General features: G+C 39.9%; 1 protein-coding gene and 1 long non-coding RNA gene across 2 annotated transcripts in view; one reads left to right on the forward strand and one right to left on the reverse strand.

The window, feature by feature from the left end:
* Positions 1-3,487: 3,487 nt before the first annotated feature.
* On the forward strand, positions 3,488-14,478 carry LOC135479591 (uncharacterized). Its single transcript, XM_064759482.1, has 13 exons — positions 3,488-3,494; positions 5,161-5,277; positions 5,568-5,685; positions 6,082-6,250; positions 7,316-7,460; positions 8,108-8,245; positions 8,845-9,048; positions 9,348-9,476; positions 10,671-10,781; positions 11,788-11,907; positions 12,718-12,799; positions 13,398-13,523; positions 14,135-14,478. Exons 2-13 carry the CDS (start codon positions 5,167-5,169, stop codon positions 14,242-14,244), a joined length of 1,563 nt encoding a protein of 520 aa, XP_064615552.1. The 5' UTR covers positions 3,488-3,494; positions 5,161-5,166; the 3' UTR covers positions 14,245-14,478.
* Positions 14,479-18,338: 3,860 nt separating this feature from the next.
* The window catches only part of LOC135479883 (uncharacterized), a 42,067-nt gene continuing 41,448 nt past the window's right edge, over positions 18,339-18,957 (reverse strand). The window contains exon 3 of the long non-coding RNA XR_010445881.1: positions 18,339-18,838. This is a non-coding gene — a long non-coding RNA (uncharacterized LOC135479883). The remainder of the gene's footprint in view (positions 18,839-18,957) is intronic.

Here is an 18,957-nt window from a genome sequence, read left to right on the forward strand (position 1 = left end):
GGTCATTCAGCGTCGAGAAGACAGCGAGGAACCCATGGTAACTATTGTTGCATCCCATCTGAATTCTGTTATGCAAAATCAATTGGTAAGTGTGTAATTCAATACCACTGTTATCTGCAGGCCGTGTGCAAATATACATATTAAATAGAGTGAGTGAGTGAGTGCTTGGGGTTTAACGTCGTACTCAACAATTTTTCAGTCATATGACGACGAAGGAATCATTAGGGTGCATGCACGTGTGCCTCCTTGTTGCAGGACGGATTTCCACCGCTCTTTTATTTAGTGCTGCATCACTGAGACGACTTACCGAAGGCAAGTAAGCCGCCCCGCCCGAGCCATTATACTGATACGGGTCAACCAGTCGTTGCACTGTCCCCTTCATGCTGAACGCCAAGCGAGGAAGTTACAACTTCCTCTTTTAAAGTCTTAGGTGTGACTCGACCAAGGATTGATCCTGGATCTACCGGTCCCCGAAGCGGACGCTCTACCAACTGTGCTATCCGGGCCGGTCATATTAAATAGACGTGACCTTTCAAACAACATTGAGTGTGTCACGCAAAACACCGGGCGGTACGTTTACTTCCCGAATAATATTATTTCATGCCATTATTTCTACAAATAAAAGAATTTGAGTTTGTTTACATGATAGTTTCACTTTTATAACTGATATTAAGGTGAACTATCGGCATTTCCTTCAGCGATAAATCTGTTGTTTCGCACAGTTTATAGATATCGCATTTGTTTTTTGTTTTGTTTTTTACGTTTTTGTCATTTTACACTCAGATGCCATGGCGTGGGAAAAGAATCGGTTTTTTCAGGACGTTCCAATCTGAGCTCGGCGGTATGATGTCATAATACATGTACAGTATGCTTTTACATTCCTACGTCACGCAAGAGTGAGACATGACGTCATATATACGTAGCCTTGGAATATTTAGGTCAGCTGGAAGGGTCTAGGTTTGTCGTTGGTTGGTCTAAAATGCATGACCTCTGCGGAGGGAGTGAAAGAGAATGGCAGCATGAAATATTTGCTTCATTTTCTGCCTTTCTTTGGGGGCAGAATAGATTTTAACACCTTCGTCTTGATGTTTATTGTGTAATCTGATGCCGCCGACGTTTGTTTTATACCTCATGAAATCCCTCTAATGCTGCGCATTCTTGGGATTTGACTCCGTACGAAACAAGAGTCAGCGTTATCGGATTATCGGGTGTTAAACGCTTAAATATATTTAAATTGCAATGGCTCAGCTTGAGCGTAGACAGAGATGATAATAATACCCACGAATAATACCTGTATTGAACTTTAATTATTCTTGTTTAATTGTAGTGTAGGGACTTTGAACGTTACTACTTTTTTAAGCATAGACGTCAGCAGTTGCAATAAAACCCTAATTCAGGTGAAATGACAAGAGGCCAAATTTCGCTATTTGTCAATTATCACATTGCCGTCACTCCTATGCTATTACTGTCTGTGTTGTAGTTACTTATTTATGTGACTGGTGTTTCTGCGCCGGACTCAAGAATATTTGACTTATACGGCGATGGCCAGCTTTCTTATGAGAGGAAACCGGACAGAGCCCGGTTGAAACCCGCAACCATCCTCAAACTGCTGGCAGACCTTCCCACGTAAGGCCAGACAGGCACTGTACTGTAGTCGTGTCTATTCTAAATAAGTGATACGAATGGTGTCTCGGTCAGATGAGCTCATCATTGTTCCTTTGCCATGCATGGGATACATGCTACCAGGCTGTCTAACAAACGTCGTAGCAAAAGGGCATTTTGAACAATAGACTGCACAATTTACATTTGTGGCCGGTTTCAGGAAGCTTACTTAGCTAAGTATGCCCTTAAATAATGTGACAACGTATGTTGTAGAGATATGAAGTCTACTTAGCTAAGGGCTACTTAACACTAAGTTTGCTTCAGTTTCTTATCCTTTTTTTCTTCTGCTATATTTCTTTATATTCGTACCCGCCCGAGCTGAGAAGAGCAGGTCATTTTACTTAAAACATTTGATTGAAAACTTATTCTTAATCAAAAACAGATGGGCGTCAAATAAATTACATAATACAAACCATACGTCTTGTTTCAAGTCTAACGTGCTGACATTAACCGTTTCAGATTTTCTTCTTGTAACAATATCGCGTATGGAAATTTGCAATTATTGTTGTTATTTTTATTACTATTGCAGTGCACATGTTATTGTTGATGTTGTAATTATTGTTGTTAACAAAAACTATGTTGAAAATGGTATTGTTGGTCATAAAATGTTTGATTATAGCTTTTATTATTTACATTTAAGGTTTGGTATTATTCATTTATTATTTTCAATCTGTTATCGTCATTAATAAATTATCATATATTATTATCATCACAATCATCATTGTTGTTGTTATCACGTAAGTTGCAGTGGTTGTCATCTTCAAATCTATTATTTATTTGATTGGTGTTATACGCCATAATATTTGGTGTATGCGACGGCCGTCAGCATTGTAGTGGGGTGAACACACGATCATCCGCTGGTTATGATTGGTGTTTAAATCAGAAAGGAAAAAACGGTTCAACCTGTGTCCAATTTTTTATTTCATGAAATTTAACTATACAGCTTACACTTTTAAGCCAACACATTGCGGAGTGACACAGAGGTTGACATGCATGGGAGCAGTCAGTTGTCAGTGAGCAGGAAGTTTCTAATAACTATATACACATTAGTGAAATCAGTAATTACTGCGTGACATTCGCATACTGAGGAATCCATGCCTACAGTAGTTGCAACCCCAAGTAACCGTGCTATTTCAAAGTGGCTCCCAGTTAAGTAAGTAGTTCATAGATTTAAAGCAAATATATAATACCGTATTAAGAACGACCTTACGCGGGCCCAACGACAAGGACAATTAGATCGAGGTAAGATGATCACGTGCAGGTTGTGTCGTATCTTAAATCTGGTATAAGTATATGTATTCTTGCGATTTTACGTAGCCATTAGGTCTATAGTAGATAAGCTTTATATCGGCGACCCAGCCACTTGTAGGCCAACTAACATGTCTTCATAGAAATTCATAGGAAGAACCCGTGATTATCTCAAGAGTTGACTTCAGGTAGGTATGCATATGCAAGTACTGTTCATGTACAATCGCTGCATTCTTCGACATGTATAAAGACTTGTAATATAACACGACTAAGGGCGTATAAGAGACCCTGGGGTTCACGAGGTCCGATTCACGGCCATGGTTTATCCAGGAAAACTATGGGCGTCCAGCCCATTGTGGTAGTTGTAGTTGTCGTTACAACGGTTCTGCTTTCAGCAAACGAATAACGCCTTCGTATCTCTAGCATATGTGCGCAAATCCTGCTTCCTGGTATATGTATGTCACTCTAACCTTGTGCTTCAGTAATGTTGCACATATAAGCAATGCTACATGTAAGTAAGTCGCCTGTCGTATAAGTAGGTAATAGGTAGATGTATGTATGTAAGGTCAGACACAAACTTGCACGTGAGTATAAATGTGAGCTCAACCAAGTATTCATGTACAATGGGCGCGCGAGGCCTTTTATTTACATTTATGTTTCAAGGGACTCAAATGAGGCACTGTAGCATGCATACATGCGGACTTTGACGTCCATATTGATGATTTATCAGTCATGTTACGACTAGGGGCCATTACATGTCTGTAGATATAACGTGTCTTCATGGTAGAAGACGTGCCGCCAAACTGCTGCCAACACTGGAGTATCATAATCAAAGACAAACAGGCAGGACCCCAACTCAGCCCCATTATACCGACACCGGAGCGACCAGTAATATCTCCTTGCACAAATCTATTAGTGCAGTGACATTTTTAAAGCCTAAGGTTTGATACCGGGGTCTCTCGACTTCGTGGCGCACGCTCTAATCATTATGCAACCTAAGCGGAAGGCGATCATAACAGTGGAAAGAAACGTGCTAGTGCATGTCTATGCAAGAATGTCTTTATTCAATTAGCTGAATATACTCAATTACTATAGGCCTAATTACAGTTAAAATAAACTTGACGATGAACGTAAATAACGTCAATGACTCTTTGTGTACTCTTAATTTAACACTCTGCATGACACTGTCCATCTATAAGTATATCACAAGTTAGCAAAATACTGTTATATCTAACTGACTTGCAGAATGTGATCTCAAAGGTAAATAAAGGGTTATAATTGTCCGGCCCGTTGCAGTTGTTTTGATTGGATAATATTTACAGAGCTGCTCTCTGTAAAATTTAGACAAACTGCAATGCTTTCAATTTTTGGCAAAGATTGCTTTCAACTAACTTCTCCCGTTGTTTTTATAAGACTACACACGAGAAAGGTTTCTTTGTTGAAAATAATTCAGCATGTGATTTGTTTTCTTGTTTTTGTATGTCTTTACAAATGCCTAAATTAACTTTGTATGGAAAATATCTCTCCCTTTGTTTTTAGAACATCGTGACGTCACTAGTGGAACCGATCATCAATGTTTTAAAAAATTTTGACAATCAAATGAATAAATCAAAACCACGTTAATGCCACGACGTTCCAGCATCCAGGGAAAGAGCCCTGGCGCTTAAAGCAAATATAGCCTTTTTGCAGATTTGTGAGAGTTGTTTCGTGCGCAATATATGTTACAACTTGAATACACATATGTAAAATCACAATGATTTACGCTAATAACTGTAAGTTACATTTAAAAAAACCCTTTGCTATCAGCTCTAAATGTAATGCTCAAGTTTCCAGTAAGTCAGAAAAAAAATTCGTTACTTGCATTTTGAGTTATGCATCCGGGGGTCTTTTATAGGGGATAATGTATGCAGTATTTGCCCGTATACTGGTAAAGAATGTTGTTCTGTGTTTAATGGTGACCACTTTGCTTTTTGTTTGTACCGACTTTTCTGTTGTTGCTGTTTCGTTGTGGACGTTATATGTGACAGAGATGCAACTTGAAATCCGAAACCTGTGTAGTCCAGTGGCCTTCAAAAATCACATTATGTTCATCCTTGACATTGTCCAGATTAAGGAAATTATATTTCAGTGATGGTACATGTTTGTCGGCCATATGGTTTGCGGTAATGGAGGTTATGATATCTGAATCCTATAGAATGTTTATCTTAAGAATCATGGTGTTGATCTACATGTACTTGTTATGGTTTACAGATCAGAATGGCAAATCGAAATCTGCACATTTCACTAGTGACAGCAATAGGCCTGAGCTTAACTACCCTTGCCTATTGTAAAAGCAAGACCGAGTGGGAATCCAGGGTTATCTATCAGGTGCAACAATAACACGTCTTGTTTACAGATTTACTCTTATTGCTATTACATAATGATCTAGAATATTCGTTCCGTAAATGAATGAACTACGGAAATATCCGTTCCAAAATAATTCGATTACGTGTACTAAAGATAATAAAAATCAGTTGAAAATAATTAACGTCTACAAGGTTTGAGAACAACGAAGAAAGAGTGTTGACACAATTTTCGAAATGATTGCAATGTTTACTGAGGGTGTTTGCACATTTTTCGAAGAGATTGCAATGTTTACTGCATACATGTATTTGCAGGTACTCACAGACAGATTTTCATCAACAGATGGCCCTGCAAACTGCACAAATCTGGAACACTATTGTGGCGGGACGTTTAGAGGACTGATCAACAAATTGGACTATATTCAAGATTTGGGTATGATTCTGCAGAGTCCAGAAGTATGGATGTGCGCGCAGTGTTGTCAGCAGAATTTCTAAAAAAACATTAACTTATATGCTGACGGTTTAACAACCTAATACTTGTTCAGTCATATGACGACGATTCTCGCCTAAAGAAACTCGAGTCTAAACTATAGAAGTCGGATGAGGACATTTCGGTCAGCTCCCCGCGGGTCGCGTTCGGCATCACCGAAACAGAGCAAATCGCGCGTGAATAGAGGTGTCCTCAACTAAAGATTAAACAATGGAGAATAGTTATTTACAAGCAATGATGATGAATAATCGTTAGAAATCAAAATACTTTGAAGTAAAACGTGTGGAAAAGTTGTCAAAAACTGTTTGAAATTGTGAGATTTTCTTTATGTTTGTACAGGAGCCAACGCAATATGGATATCTCCAGTGGTGGAAAACACAGAAAACGGTTACCATGGATACTGGGCTAAAGACATATACAACATTAACCCTCACTTCGGAAGCTCTGATGACTTGATGGCTTTAGTGGATGCCTGTCATAAGAGAGACATTTGGGTCATGGTGGATGTGTGCGTATTGCAGGCAGTATGCCCTATATATGGCTGAAAATAATTACATTGCATATTTTCTGAATTTACTAATTAATTCTTCTTATATTTCACTGGGTGAGCTTCTGTGATCTGGTGATTAGCGTGCTAGCGCAGCTCAATGATCCAAGAACTTCTCACCGATGTGGTCGCCATGACCTCAAGAGCGGACCACTTAAATAGCAATACAAAAAGTCTAAAGGCTATGCTTAAAGGGCTTAAACTCAGTTAGCCGACTAGCAGTTTTGTTTAACCCTTTTCACAAAGACAATATCTGGCTATCGGCTAAAGCTTTTGTCTTGTATTTTGAAAGTTAGCCCAGAATCCCTAGTCACCTCCTGAGGTGCCTAGGAGACAGCAAAGTTTTTAAAGTTTATTTATTGATTCTAAGAAAAATAAGATTAAATCACTTTATTAGAGCGCAGAAAGGTGTTTTCAAAGCTCACAAACCACCAAAATGCATACATTGTTGTCATTTCGCATCGACCATCTGTTGTTAGAGTTATTGCCTTTTGTTAACAAACTGTGTCAGAAACGAAACTGAAGGAGAAATTATCACCTTTTTCTGTTATTTATATATCGGAATTTAATGTATTTATGTTTTGTATATAATTTAACAATTGCCAGCATTGATTCAACCAATAAGAATGATACAGAGCAGCCACATAGACGTCAGAATCTGGTAAACTTAAAGACAGTTTTACTTTTGTGAAACAGCTGAGTCAATTTTTTTCGTAGTCTACTTCCGGTAGTCGACTAAATGACTGACTAGCCGACTAGTATACCTTAGACGGCTATAAAAGTTTATTTTTGTGAAACGGGCTCCTGGGCCCTGCCTGGGTTCGTTTCAGCATAAAACCGCCGATGTACATATGAACCATTTCAGAGTACGTCGTAAATCCTCTATTAAATAAATAAAAAGCAACATTTAAGCCAAATTAAAGCCCGTGTCGTGACGAGACTATCGCCTTCGAAGGTCCACGTGATACAAATACCAACTGTGTGTTGTGGGGCTATTTATATTTATTTTATTTGTTCACATTCCAGCGTTGCGAACCACATGGGTTATCCACCTGGATGTCCTTCATGTCCGATGACACAACGCCTCAATTTCACTGGCTTTGTGCCCTTCAACATGGCAGCCTATTACCATAACTACTGTGAGATAAAGGACTGGTCAAACCAAACTCAGGTACTTCGTCGTCACTCATGAGAATTACTGCATCTCATTTACATTTAAGTGGACGGTTGACGGTTAACTGATACAGAAGATGCCCTGGGGTCAACAAAACTTCTAAAACGTCTAAAAACAAGTTTAGACCCGTAATTAGTGTTGAACATAGCAAAATCATATTTGGTACAAAATCATTCGTTTAAATACATGTATATTTTACTCAAAGATTTCTGCCTTCTCTGCATTTTGAGACTTCTTCACAATGCAAGTTTGTTTGAACCACTTGTTCATGTTTTTTTCCTATTTCGTCGGGATCATTTACGATTGATAGCGCGATTGAATGAAATTTATTTCAGCGGAAGAAGTTTCTTGTTGTGTCATTATATGCTGTTCAGTGAGACTGCGTATTTGAATATAGCTGTCGACTGGCGAATCTGAGACATTATGTATGAAATTGGACCGTTTCTTGGCGATGTTCGTTTTCAGCTTTGTGAGTGAATTTAACCTTGTTGTTCTGTTGACCGTTTTAAACGCCACCCGTTTAGTAACTACGCCCTCAACATATTGCAAGACAGAATGAAATTGTTTAACAAAAAAGATCCAATTTATAATTGCATCTGGGAGAGATATTTTACCTCCATACTTGTATTTGAACTTTTGTTTAGGTGGAACTATGTCGCCTGGCGGAGCTACCTGACCTGAATCAGACCGATAACCTCGTGCGCCAGTTACAAGTGGTTTGGGTTCTCAACCTCACGCGGTTTTATCACTTCGACGGTATTCGAATCGACACAGTACCCGAGGTAAGGTACGGCTGTTGTGAAAAAGTTATCCAATCTTCATAGTTTTGTCTGTGGCTGTGGAGGTATCGAACCTACTTCTGGGAGAAATTCTAATAAAAATACTTCTATCAGATTAAAAGATGATGACCGGAAATCAACCTCAAGACTAGTCAGTCAAATAGACAATAAAATTGCAAATTTTGATATCTAGTAAAATTTAATTTGCACATTCATTACAAATTGAAAACGATAAATGGAGCAAGACATCTCTTACCTGACCAGATTCTCTCTCCTGGTTTCCTCCACAAGTCATCCAAATTAATGGTTTCTATGAAACATTACTAAGTAAACGCTTTTCTCAAAGACCAAAAAGTAATACGGGCGTTATCCTTTAAAATGGTATAAAGTTTAATTATTGCTTCATTTTTGGGAATGGAGTTAGTGACATTGTCTTGTATAGAGAGACACCCGTGAATTTATCGGTCCGTTACGGTATGGTTGAAAGTCGGTAATATGGCGAGGAGTGCACACCTGTACGAGAAAACTTTATTTGGATCAGACATCGATACAAAACACAAATACAGTCAAGAAATCGTAGATGTTTTTGTTCGCTGTTCAAGGTACATAAGGATTTTTGGAAGGAATTCTCTCAAGCCGCGGCTGTTTTCAGCATTGGAGAGGTAGACAATGGCGACATTTCTTACAACGCTAGATACCAGGGGCCCATGGACTCAGTTCTAAATTATCCCATGTACTTCACTTTGCGTCATGTCTATCAGGAGAAGCAGTCTCCGTGGTTGATTAATCAGGCACTTAGGAATGAGGTAAGCGCTGCTAATCTAATGATATGATAAGTGTGCAATGAAAAAATATTTTGTGTTAGTCTTGGATATATGTACTATATTATATCCCAGTTTCAACTCGGTTCTATTTGAACTAACAGTTACGTAAAAATATCCATAATAATCAGTCAACCTTCAAATATTTAATAACAAAGGCGCAAAATAGATATCGTTATCAGTTCAAAAGGCTTTGTTTTTATGCTGTGCTGTGATATTAAAAAGTGAAATTACAGAAACAAAACTGTTCTTTATTTTGTTAACTATTTTTACCGTGAATTCAGGCGGCCATATTTAAAGACACCAAAGTTCTAGGTGGTTTCCTTGACAACCATGATAACCCGAGATTCCTCTGTATCAATGATGACTGGACTTCGCTAAAAAATGGTCTAACCTACTCTCTGATGGCAAAGGTGAAGTGCGTCTAGTTACATTCTCTTTTATTTGTTTCATTTAATTGTTGTTTTCACGATGTACCATTGCGGTTTGTTTTGTTGGTGGAGGAAACCACGGAGTGCCCGGGGTATATCACCGATCGGTAAATTACTGAACTCATTTTAGACTTTAAAAAATGAACAGACTTGCTCATTAAATTGGTAGAATATAATTGATCTCACTGTACGATAGTCTGCCCAAAAGTCCGCACGAGCTAAGATGACTTTTTTTTCTGTTGACGAAGCTCGACAAAATCTTTTATAAAGTTGTGACTTCCTGTAACGATCTTGCAAAGTGGCACCTGACCTCAGTAAAGGGGTTTGCCTTGGGGCGTCAGACAATTTGTATGCTTCGAAGCGTAAATGTTGTAGCTTTTCAGTCTGCAATCTCGTGAGGTAGCACCCAACAGAGTTTTTGTACAGAAATGTATTCAGTTTCTAATGATGGTTAGGAAAAAATCGCCTTAGCGTGTGAATTTAGGTCAAAAACTACAATTTGTGTGGCTGATTCGAACCTGTACCGATATGTTGTCAGTTGTGCGCCTTAACTCCTCGGCTACGTAATATCTTAGTATAAGTTTATTTTACCGTTGTTTTAAGCCGTATTCAGGAGTGTTTGAATTTCTTTACATAAGATTGCGATTGTGATTTTTGAATTACAGAGGAAACGGGATCTACAAGGTCAGGTATTTAACAATCATGTCTTCTTAATGAAGTCCCGCAGAGTATAAGGGAGAGGACTGCAAAACATGTTTTACGTCCCCCCCCCCCGTCCACCCCTCACCCCCCCCCTCCCAAAGAAAAGGTAATCGGATTAAAATAACCGTTATTGGAAACTTAATTGTGGCACAGGGCCTTGGGTGCTGAGGTGGTTAACGCACCAGCGCGGGGCAATGACCTAGGAGCCTCTCATCAATGCAGTCTGAGAGTTCTAGTCGAGCTCAGACTGGCTTCCTCTCCGGCCGTAGGTGGGAGGGCCTTCCAGCAACTTGTGGATGATCGCTGGACTTCTGCCCGGTTTACTCCCACCATATGGCTCCCAGCCGTCGTATAGGTGAAATATTCTTAAGAACTAAATAAAATAAATAAATAAATAAATTGTAGCTGTAATGACATTCTAATATGAGTGAGGTAACACTCAGCTGACCTTCGCCACCCTCTGTTTGTTAACAGTGGATCCCTATTATTTACTACGGTACGGAGCAAGGATTCAGAGGCTGTAACGACCCAAACAACAGAGAAGCCCTGTGGCCACATTACGACAAGCAGCATGACATGTATCAGGTAGTACTTTTTACTCTTGTCCTTTTGAACAAAGGCCCAAGCTGTACCACTGAATGTGTGAACAATGAGGAAATGTGGTAACACTGCGACAAACAACATGGCATGCATCAGGTCATGCCCTTTAGTCTTGTCCTTTTGAGCAACGGCCAAAACTGCACCATTGAATTTGTGAACAGGGAAGCACTGTGGCAACACTACGACAAGCAGCATTATGTATCAGATAGTGCCTCTAATCCATTTCCTTAAAAATAATCATGTAGTAGTACTTTTTAATAAAAGCAAATATTGCACTATTAAATATGTGAACAGGAAGGCACTGTGACCACACTACCCTCCAAGCACCTTGTTATGTGACTGGTAGTGCCTATAACTCGTGTTCCTTAGAACATCCAGTTAGTAGGCCTTTCGAACATTAGCCTATACTGTATTATCAAATGTGTGAGAAGAAGGCACTGAGACTTCCACACTCCGACAGAAAGTATGACATCTATAAGACGGTGCCGTATATTCATTTTCTTCAAAATAATCAGTTAGTGGACTTTTTTTTTCAAAACGTAGGCCTATATTGGGCTCTCAGATGTCTGAAAAAGAGGCTCTTTACTCACTTTATAACTATCTGCATGACTTGTATCAGACACTTCCGGCCTAATCATGACTATCGGAAGTCATTTAGTGGCCATTGATTACAAGCATATGCCATATGCTGTAATACACAGTCCTCCAACTTGTGGATGATCACCGGACTTCTGCCCGCTTTACTCCCACCATATGGTGGATTGAAAGTTAAGTCAAACTTTCAAATCTCTGTGCTCTCTAAATATGAAAACAAAAGCATTCCTGGTGCAAAAAAAAACGTTTTTTTTATAGACTCTGCGATGTACAAATTAAAATTCATTGAAAAAACTTTAAAGAAATAAGTGAATGTATTTTCACATACAAGTTAAATGGTTTTTCTACTGAGGCTTTACTGATTGTATTTTTATCTTTTTTCTTTTTCGTTAATAAGTTTATATCCACGGTTCTCCGTTATCGTTCCTCGGTGGTACAGGATTTGATGGCCTCTGCTCAGACAGAAAGATGGGTAGACGACAAGATATACGCCTTTACTCGAGGAACGGGAGAAAAAGTATGTCTTTGTTATGCCAAAGCAGGCAATAATAATTTGGACTTGTCCGTCTGTCTTAGTGTCTTCCCATCTGTCATGCTATGTTTTCCGTACAGTAATATTTTACCTAAATATTATTTGATTTTGACAAAAAAATTGCATGCAGGTTCAATCTGTGCAACGGCAGATCTACGGCAGATGAATTTCGAAAAATCAATCGGATCTATGCATAAGTTTGAATTAGACCGCTCTGGAACCCATCCGGTTTTTACCACTACACATACAGCTACTTCATTTCAAGGATAATGGTTCATTGTGTTATGTTCAGAGTGAAGTATTAACGACATAAATAAGTGGAACTATTCATCCGGGGGAAATAAAATCGTTAAACAAGGCCACAAAAGTAGTCAATAATCAGCAGTGTGTATAGCGAGATGAAGGAACCCAACTAACCGGCTATACCATCTCCAAACGAGCCCGAAGTTGTAGTTAGCCACACATACATATACAATACTAATGAACTGAATCCAAAAGTTTCAAGTGAAAGCTGCACCGAGCATATATTATTGTATAGAGGTAAAGCCGAAAGTTTTTCCCTTAAAGGTGACCACAGGTCGGGAAAAAAATCAACACAAAAACAAAACAGCCTTCCCCTCCTCCCCCGAAAAGAAAAAAAACACAAAAGAGGAATACAAAAAGTTGATATATAATTGTAGAGACATCAAACAACACCCAGGCACTTTACTTTCAAGATCACGTTTTTTCCGTTGCTTCGTCGGCCTGTATATAGAATACTAAAATACTCTCCTACATTGTTTTGTTTGTTAACAGATTTTGGTTGTGACGACTAACCAAGGTTCTGGTTCAACAGTGGAGGTCACCATCCCGAACCTTCCCTATCCCGACCATACCGGTATGACCCTACAGAAACAATTGTTTATAGGAAAGCTATGTTGGGAAAACGTAACACTAATATTAGGGAGTGCTGCAGCTGTGTCATGACAGCGTTGTTTGTGAAAGAGCAGAGGAATTACGGAATAGTATGAAATGAGATATGGGACGTTGCAATGTTTGCGTACGGGAAACGCTCTGTCGGGATGGTATGTATGGTTGAATAGGCGGGGGAACACCATGGCATGGCAGAAGATATCGCCACATTTGTTTTGGGGAAGGTATTCTGTTCCGAAAATATAGCGGAAAATGTTGGCAAAGATTATCATAGCAGAAATCAGGAATACTTGCTCACCGCGGGATTAACACCGTGGAAAACAGACAGGAAAAATATTTAAGAATTTAGGTAATGTAAGACATTGGAACTGTTTTCGTAACAGTCTTAAGGTATGATTAGACATAAAATAAGGGAAAATGGCGATGCTTTTATGAAGTATATTTTGGATTATTAATGCTACCAAACTTGTTTTACGGAATCACATAGTAATAATAATAGACTGATGCAAAATGATCAACACTAATATATTTGTAACTTTTGTTGCATTGTTGGTGGTGTGCAGTTTTGCAGAATGTTTTGGATGAGAGTGAAAAGGTGGAATCCAATTTCGGACGAGTGACTCTGACCATCCAAAATGGACAGCCGAAAATTTACCACGTTCTGTCGGGGCAATTTACATGGAATTTAGGTAAAATTGTTTATATTTGTTCTTTTTTTTAAATTATATTGTTTGTCCATTGACTTGTCGCAGAGAAAAACTATACTTTTCTGACTTTGACTTTGTGTTTATATCAAGCGTAATATGGCAATAATCATGTAAACTTTGTTTCTTTATCGGTTTCTTACGCTTAATATAAACAGACATTCATTGTTTACTGGGCTGTTTGTGTTTTCTGAAAATAACCATCACATTACTACATCCATGTGAAGGTTTTACATGTTTACGATAATAAACAAATCTCTATAGTTACTTAATATGTAATTTTTATGAACAACACAAGGTCGCGTGACAAAAATGAGCTTAAAAATGAAACCTTTAGTTTTAGTTCGTAATATGTTTTTCTTGACAAGCCGTGTACGTGTTCAATAAAATGACTGATTGGTGAATCAGCAGTCTGTCAGCCTGCGTGGGAATCAGTCAATCTTTCAGCCCCCTTCACCACACATTTCATTTGACAAGCCATGAAGTACCTTTGCTGAGCAACATCCAACTCCATCATGCTGTCAGCCATGATGGCATTTGCTCCAACTGTTCTATGAGCGTTTGATTTTTTAAAAAATCATTTCTTGTATTCCCAGATGCTGGTTATTCGACAGGTGTGGACTACAAGGTGGCTGTTATTGTTGGGATCTCGGTCGTCGCTGTTCTGGCTTTGGTTGTATACGGTGCGAGTCACCTACATACATAAAACAATAACTACCTTCACTGTATGTTGAAATAGTTGCCATTTACGATGACGTTGGCGGCGAAGCTGATAAGGTGGTAATGGTAACCATAGTAACAGGGGAGACTATCAGGCGGTACATATATACCTTCGCCTTGACAACCGTGCATCGAATTACCCCCCTTTGTCCGTAGTACGCCGTGTTAAGAACTGCATACCTAAACAGCCTTTTCAATCCGGAACAATAGCCATGAATAAAATGACCTCTATATACTGTCGCCAGTGTTTTCAGTTTCTGCCGTTTGTTATGGGAATCGCTAAGTAATCTCCAGAAAGCTGGCCAAGTTGTCAAAGATTTTTGCCCGAGATGATTAAAAGTTAACCAATGATGTCGTGTATTCTCGCCATACTCTGCCTGGCCCCACTCCCGCCTCGAGTCATCATGTATATTGGGTGGAGTGGTTTCGCCTTGATTCAACTCCCTACCATAAGAACCAGCTGTTAGGTCAGACGAGACGTGGTTTTGCCTTGAAGTGGTTTCGTGGTTTCCTGCTATGAGAACCAGCTGCTAGGTCAGACGAAACGACGTGGGTCCAATTCCATTCTAGGACACAGAGTTTTCTAGATTCCGTTGCTTCCATAGTTTCAGAGGCCTTGGTGGTAATAAGCAGTGGTAACCTTACATGAAGTTTGCTGAAAGCCGCTTGTGTTCTAACAATATGACATATGTGAAACCTGGAAAAGGTTGCTAGTACATAATAACTTTCTTAAAGGTCTATGGTATTGCAGTTTCCTCCCACCCATAGTATATTGTCTGTCATAGAAAAAGTAAAATAAAATGCTTGAGCACAGATGACTTGCACATACAGACACAGAACAATTCCATAATTCCTCCTGGAGTGCGACTTTCACTTGGAGCACTGAATCATTAAATACTTCTGTTAAATAACGAACATGGCCGCGACCGAAAGTCGTCTTTAGCAATTTAATAAATTCTGCACATCTCAACGCCTAGTAAGTGAAATGTTTTTTGGTACAGCGAGAAATAACCCCTCCCAAAACAAATTGTCGGTAATATATCTGAACTACAATATCCACGCTGCCTTTCGCCATCTCTGATGCCACAAGTCTTCATCTGAACTATCGAGTGAAATATTAAAACTGGTATTACGACGTTTTTTATTTTTATTTTTTCAGGTCCGCTTTCCTCCCGCCATAATGCTTGACGCCGTAATGTAAATGAAATATTCTTGAGTTTGGCGTAAAACGCAAAATAAATATTTTGTTTCTTTACTACCAAGTTGGTGTGTCCTTGCTGCTTCGCAATTCCAAAGCCGACACACTTATAATACTACTCCATGCTACACGTGCGAATCGGCACAAGGAAGACACCATGCAGACATGAACATATTGATAATAATAATATGTTCTTTATCAAAAGTAGCTCAGTCAATTTACAATGAAACTTCTTTCCCAAGGCCTACACAGAGAAAACAAATATAAAGAACACGTGTACTTCAGAGTGCAGTCAAAGAATACATCAATATACATAACACAAGATAAAGCACCATGTAGTTCGAAGAGAAGCTATATACATTCACACATACAAAAAAGAACAAGGATACAACAGTTGCTGTCCCTCAATCAGCAGGAGAAGTAGTGGGAAACGACACATTAACTACCGAATGCACTACGCACATGTACAGAGAAACAAACCAAGTGGAAGATGACCCCTCTCCCATCCCCTGCCAGGTTTGAACAATGCACATGTGTGCAAGGGGGTTAGAGGGACATAGCCTTATGAAAAGCTTTTCTATAATAATAATACATCTGGGTATACTTGATACAGTAAAAGCATATATAAACTGACGGCCAAAAGAAACTTTACAGGGAGTTCAAATCAATTTATTTTGCCAAAGCAAAGAACTGGGTGACTGGAGTTTAATATACTGAAAAGACCAATGATGCTGAATATAGATATTGAATAAGAACGGACAAAGCAGCCCTCAAATAATTTTACAAGTGAACAAACAGAGCAGGGGTAGAAAAATAGCCATTCCATCTTGGTTAACAATGGGAAGAGTATACAAAATGTTGATTTTTTTAAAAATCAGTCAATATCAAAAGCAATCAATATCACGTGTGGCCCCCCCCCCCCCGCCCGCTTGCTTCAATGCATGCAAAAATTCTCCGACGCATAGAAAAAGTCAGCCGTCTGATGAGATGACGCGGGGATTCGTTGCCATTCATCCTCGAGAGCGAACGATTGGCTGCAAGGTGTGGCTGTTGTCTTACTCGACGACCCATGATATCCCACAGGTGCGGGGAACATGCAGGCCACGGCAAGACGTTGAAATCGTTGGCGTCCAGAACGTTCTGCACAATTCGGGCCGTATGGGTCTGGCGATTTCATGCTGGTACATGACACCACGTGGCTGCTGTTGAAGGAATGCCAGGACGTAGAATTTCATCCACGTAACTTAACCCGGTTAGGTTTCCGTAGATGATGACCGGTGGTGTCCGATCCTCTCCACAAATCCCATCCCACACCATCACGCTGCCGCCACCAAACGGTACCACCCCCTGGATGCATGATGCAGTCGTTCGTTCGCCTCTTCGACTGTAAACTCGTTGTCTGTCATCGGCTCGGAACAGGCAGAGGCAGCTTTCATCCGTGAAAATAGCACGTTGCCACTCACGTAGCATTCAACGGCGTACAATTCGAGCCCATCGCAACCTCTGGCGACGATATTCGGCTGTCAACAACTGCCCTCTGAATGGTCAATAGGTCCTAATTCGGTGAGCCATGAGCCTCCTGGACTCGGTCTGCCGACTGGCCCGGTGACCCAAGAGATTGATTGAAGACTATGTCACTGTCAGGAAGCGGTTCCTCAGGTGTAAGTTGCGCAGGTACCCGTCTTCTCTGGGCGTAGTTACCCTAGGCCCGCCTGTCCGATGTCTGCCCTGTCTGTCTGTAGCGTTGCATCAAGTTTGACACAGTTACAGCAGGCGAAGGTCCTTCTAATGTGGGCATGGGTGGATCCCATGGATACCATACCCAGGGCCCTCTCGCGTTGTTCTGGAGTCAATCGAGGCATTACTTTAGTGGTTTTTAGTCAATGTCCAGCACACTGTGTATTCAGTTGCGGCCATCCATGGGTCACGTGATTTTTCAACTTTCTACGTTGTCTCAAAACAAATCCGTGTGGGCGTATATGGCGCTTGTCGCACATGGGAATATACTTCGTACAATGTTTTCCTACAATAATTTATGATTAATTTGCTGAAAAGGCTGGTTAAATTTAACTCACGGATTCGTAAAGGTTCTTTTGGCCGTCAGTTTACATACATGTATTTACATTTCATTCGTTATATCACCCTAACTGTGATTTTAAGTAGCGTGCTTGAAACCCTGGCAAAGAAGAGGCTTCTTTTACGTGAAGAAAGGTACTTGGTCTGTTCGCTTGTGCCTAGCATCAAACCATGTAGTAAGTTATGGAAATTGGCGATTTTAAGGTCTTAGGTGGGATTCAGCCCCAAACTGATTGGTTGATTTATTGATTGATTGATATGCGTTTAACGCCGTATAGTGATTCTCATGCTTCCCTCTTACGATTTATTTATTGGATTACTGTTTAACACCGCAAGTATACATTGGTGGTTAGTGTTATAGGTTAAGGAAACCGGAGTGCCGCATAAAACCACCGACGTTCGGCAAGTTACTAACGAATTATCCTGCATGTGACGTAGAGATGTGCATACGATATTTGTGGAGGACAACCGGTCTTCAGCGAATATAATACTACTAAATCGGCCACACGACTGTCGTCGGCAGCAAACTGTAATTGTCACCAAGAGCACGCAACCAGTGAAAGCTGGAAACAGGGGAACTTCCTTAGGGTTTTCTCTGCAGCTAGATCGTTTTCGTTTAACTGACCACTCTCAACTCTCGTCTCATGATCAAAGTGAAGTTTCAATTAGAAGTTTTGTTTGTGTGTTTATATGTTTCCGAAATATCATGGCGGTGTCTTCTAGTAACAGGTTGGGGCCAATGCGGACATGTCTGCTGTGCTGTCTCACAACGCCATACCAAAGACGCCAGACACGACGGCATACCCAGTCACATCATACTTACACAGGCTAAACCTAGTCCTGCTAGGGAGATCGCCACAAATGTTTTACCATGAATCCCGCAGGTGAGCGATTTCCTCCGTCCAAAAACGAGACTGTGGTATATGAATAGTGCTGTCTCACTGAATCATCATACCGAAAACGCCAGGCATAACACCCAACCCATTTAACGTATGCTGCACGTGTTCCTTCAAATAAGGGTGCCAAGCCAATTCTGTACAAGTCATATCTTTATTTTTTGATGGAATAAATTCCGTAAAGATACGGTTTTACAAGTTGTAAAATGAAATTTGAAATCTCAATTACACACGTTACAGAGTTTAAAAATTTCAAATAAATAAAGTTAAAAGTGCTATTAGAAGAAATGTCCTCGGAGTCTTTATCAATGAAGTCTCCGCCAGATCGGTTAATCACGCCAAACATCTGACCACACTGCTTCAGCTCTTGTCGCCTTGTTTCTTCGCTACTTCTTTCAGCTTTGTCTTCTCTGTGAAAGAGAATAATGTATACGACAATGTGAAATAACAAATGAAAGATAATAATTTGAGCTGACACAAAGGCAATGACAAAAATCAGGACACAAAAAAGCTGATGCAAATGAAGAGA

This window comes from Liolophura sinensis, chromosome 12 (genome assembly GCF_032854445.1).
Source record: "Liolophura sinensis isolate JHLJ2023 chromosome 12, CUHK_Ljap_v2, whole genome shotgun sequence".
Taxonomy (NCBI): Eukaryota; Metazoa; Mollusca; class Polyplacophora; order Chitonida; family Chitonidae; genus Liolophura; species Liolophura sinensis.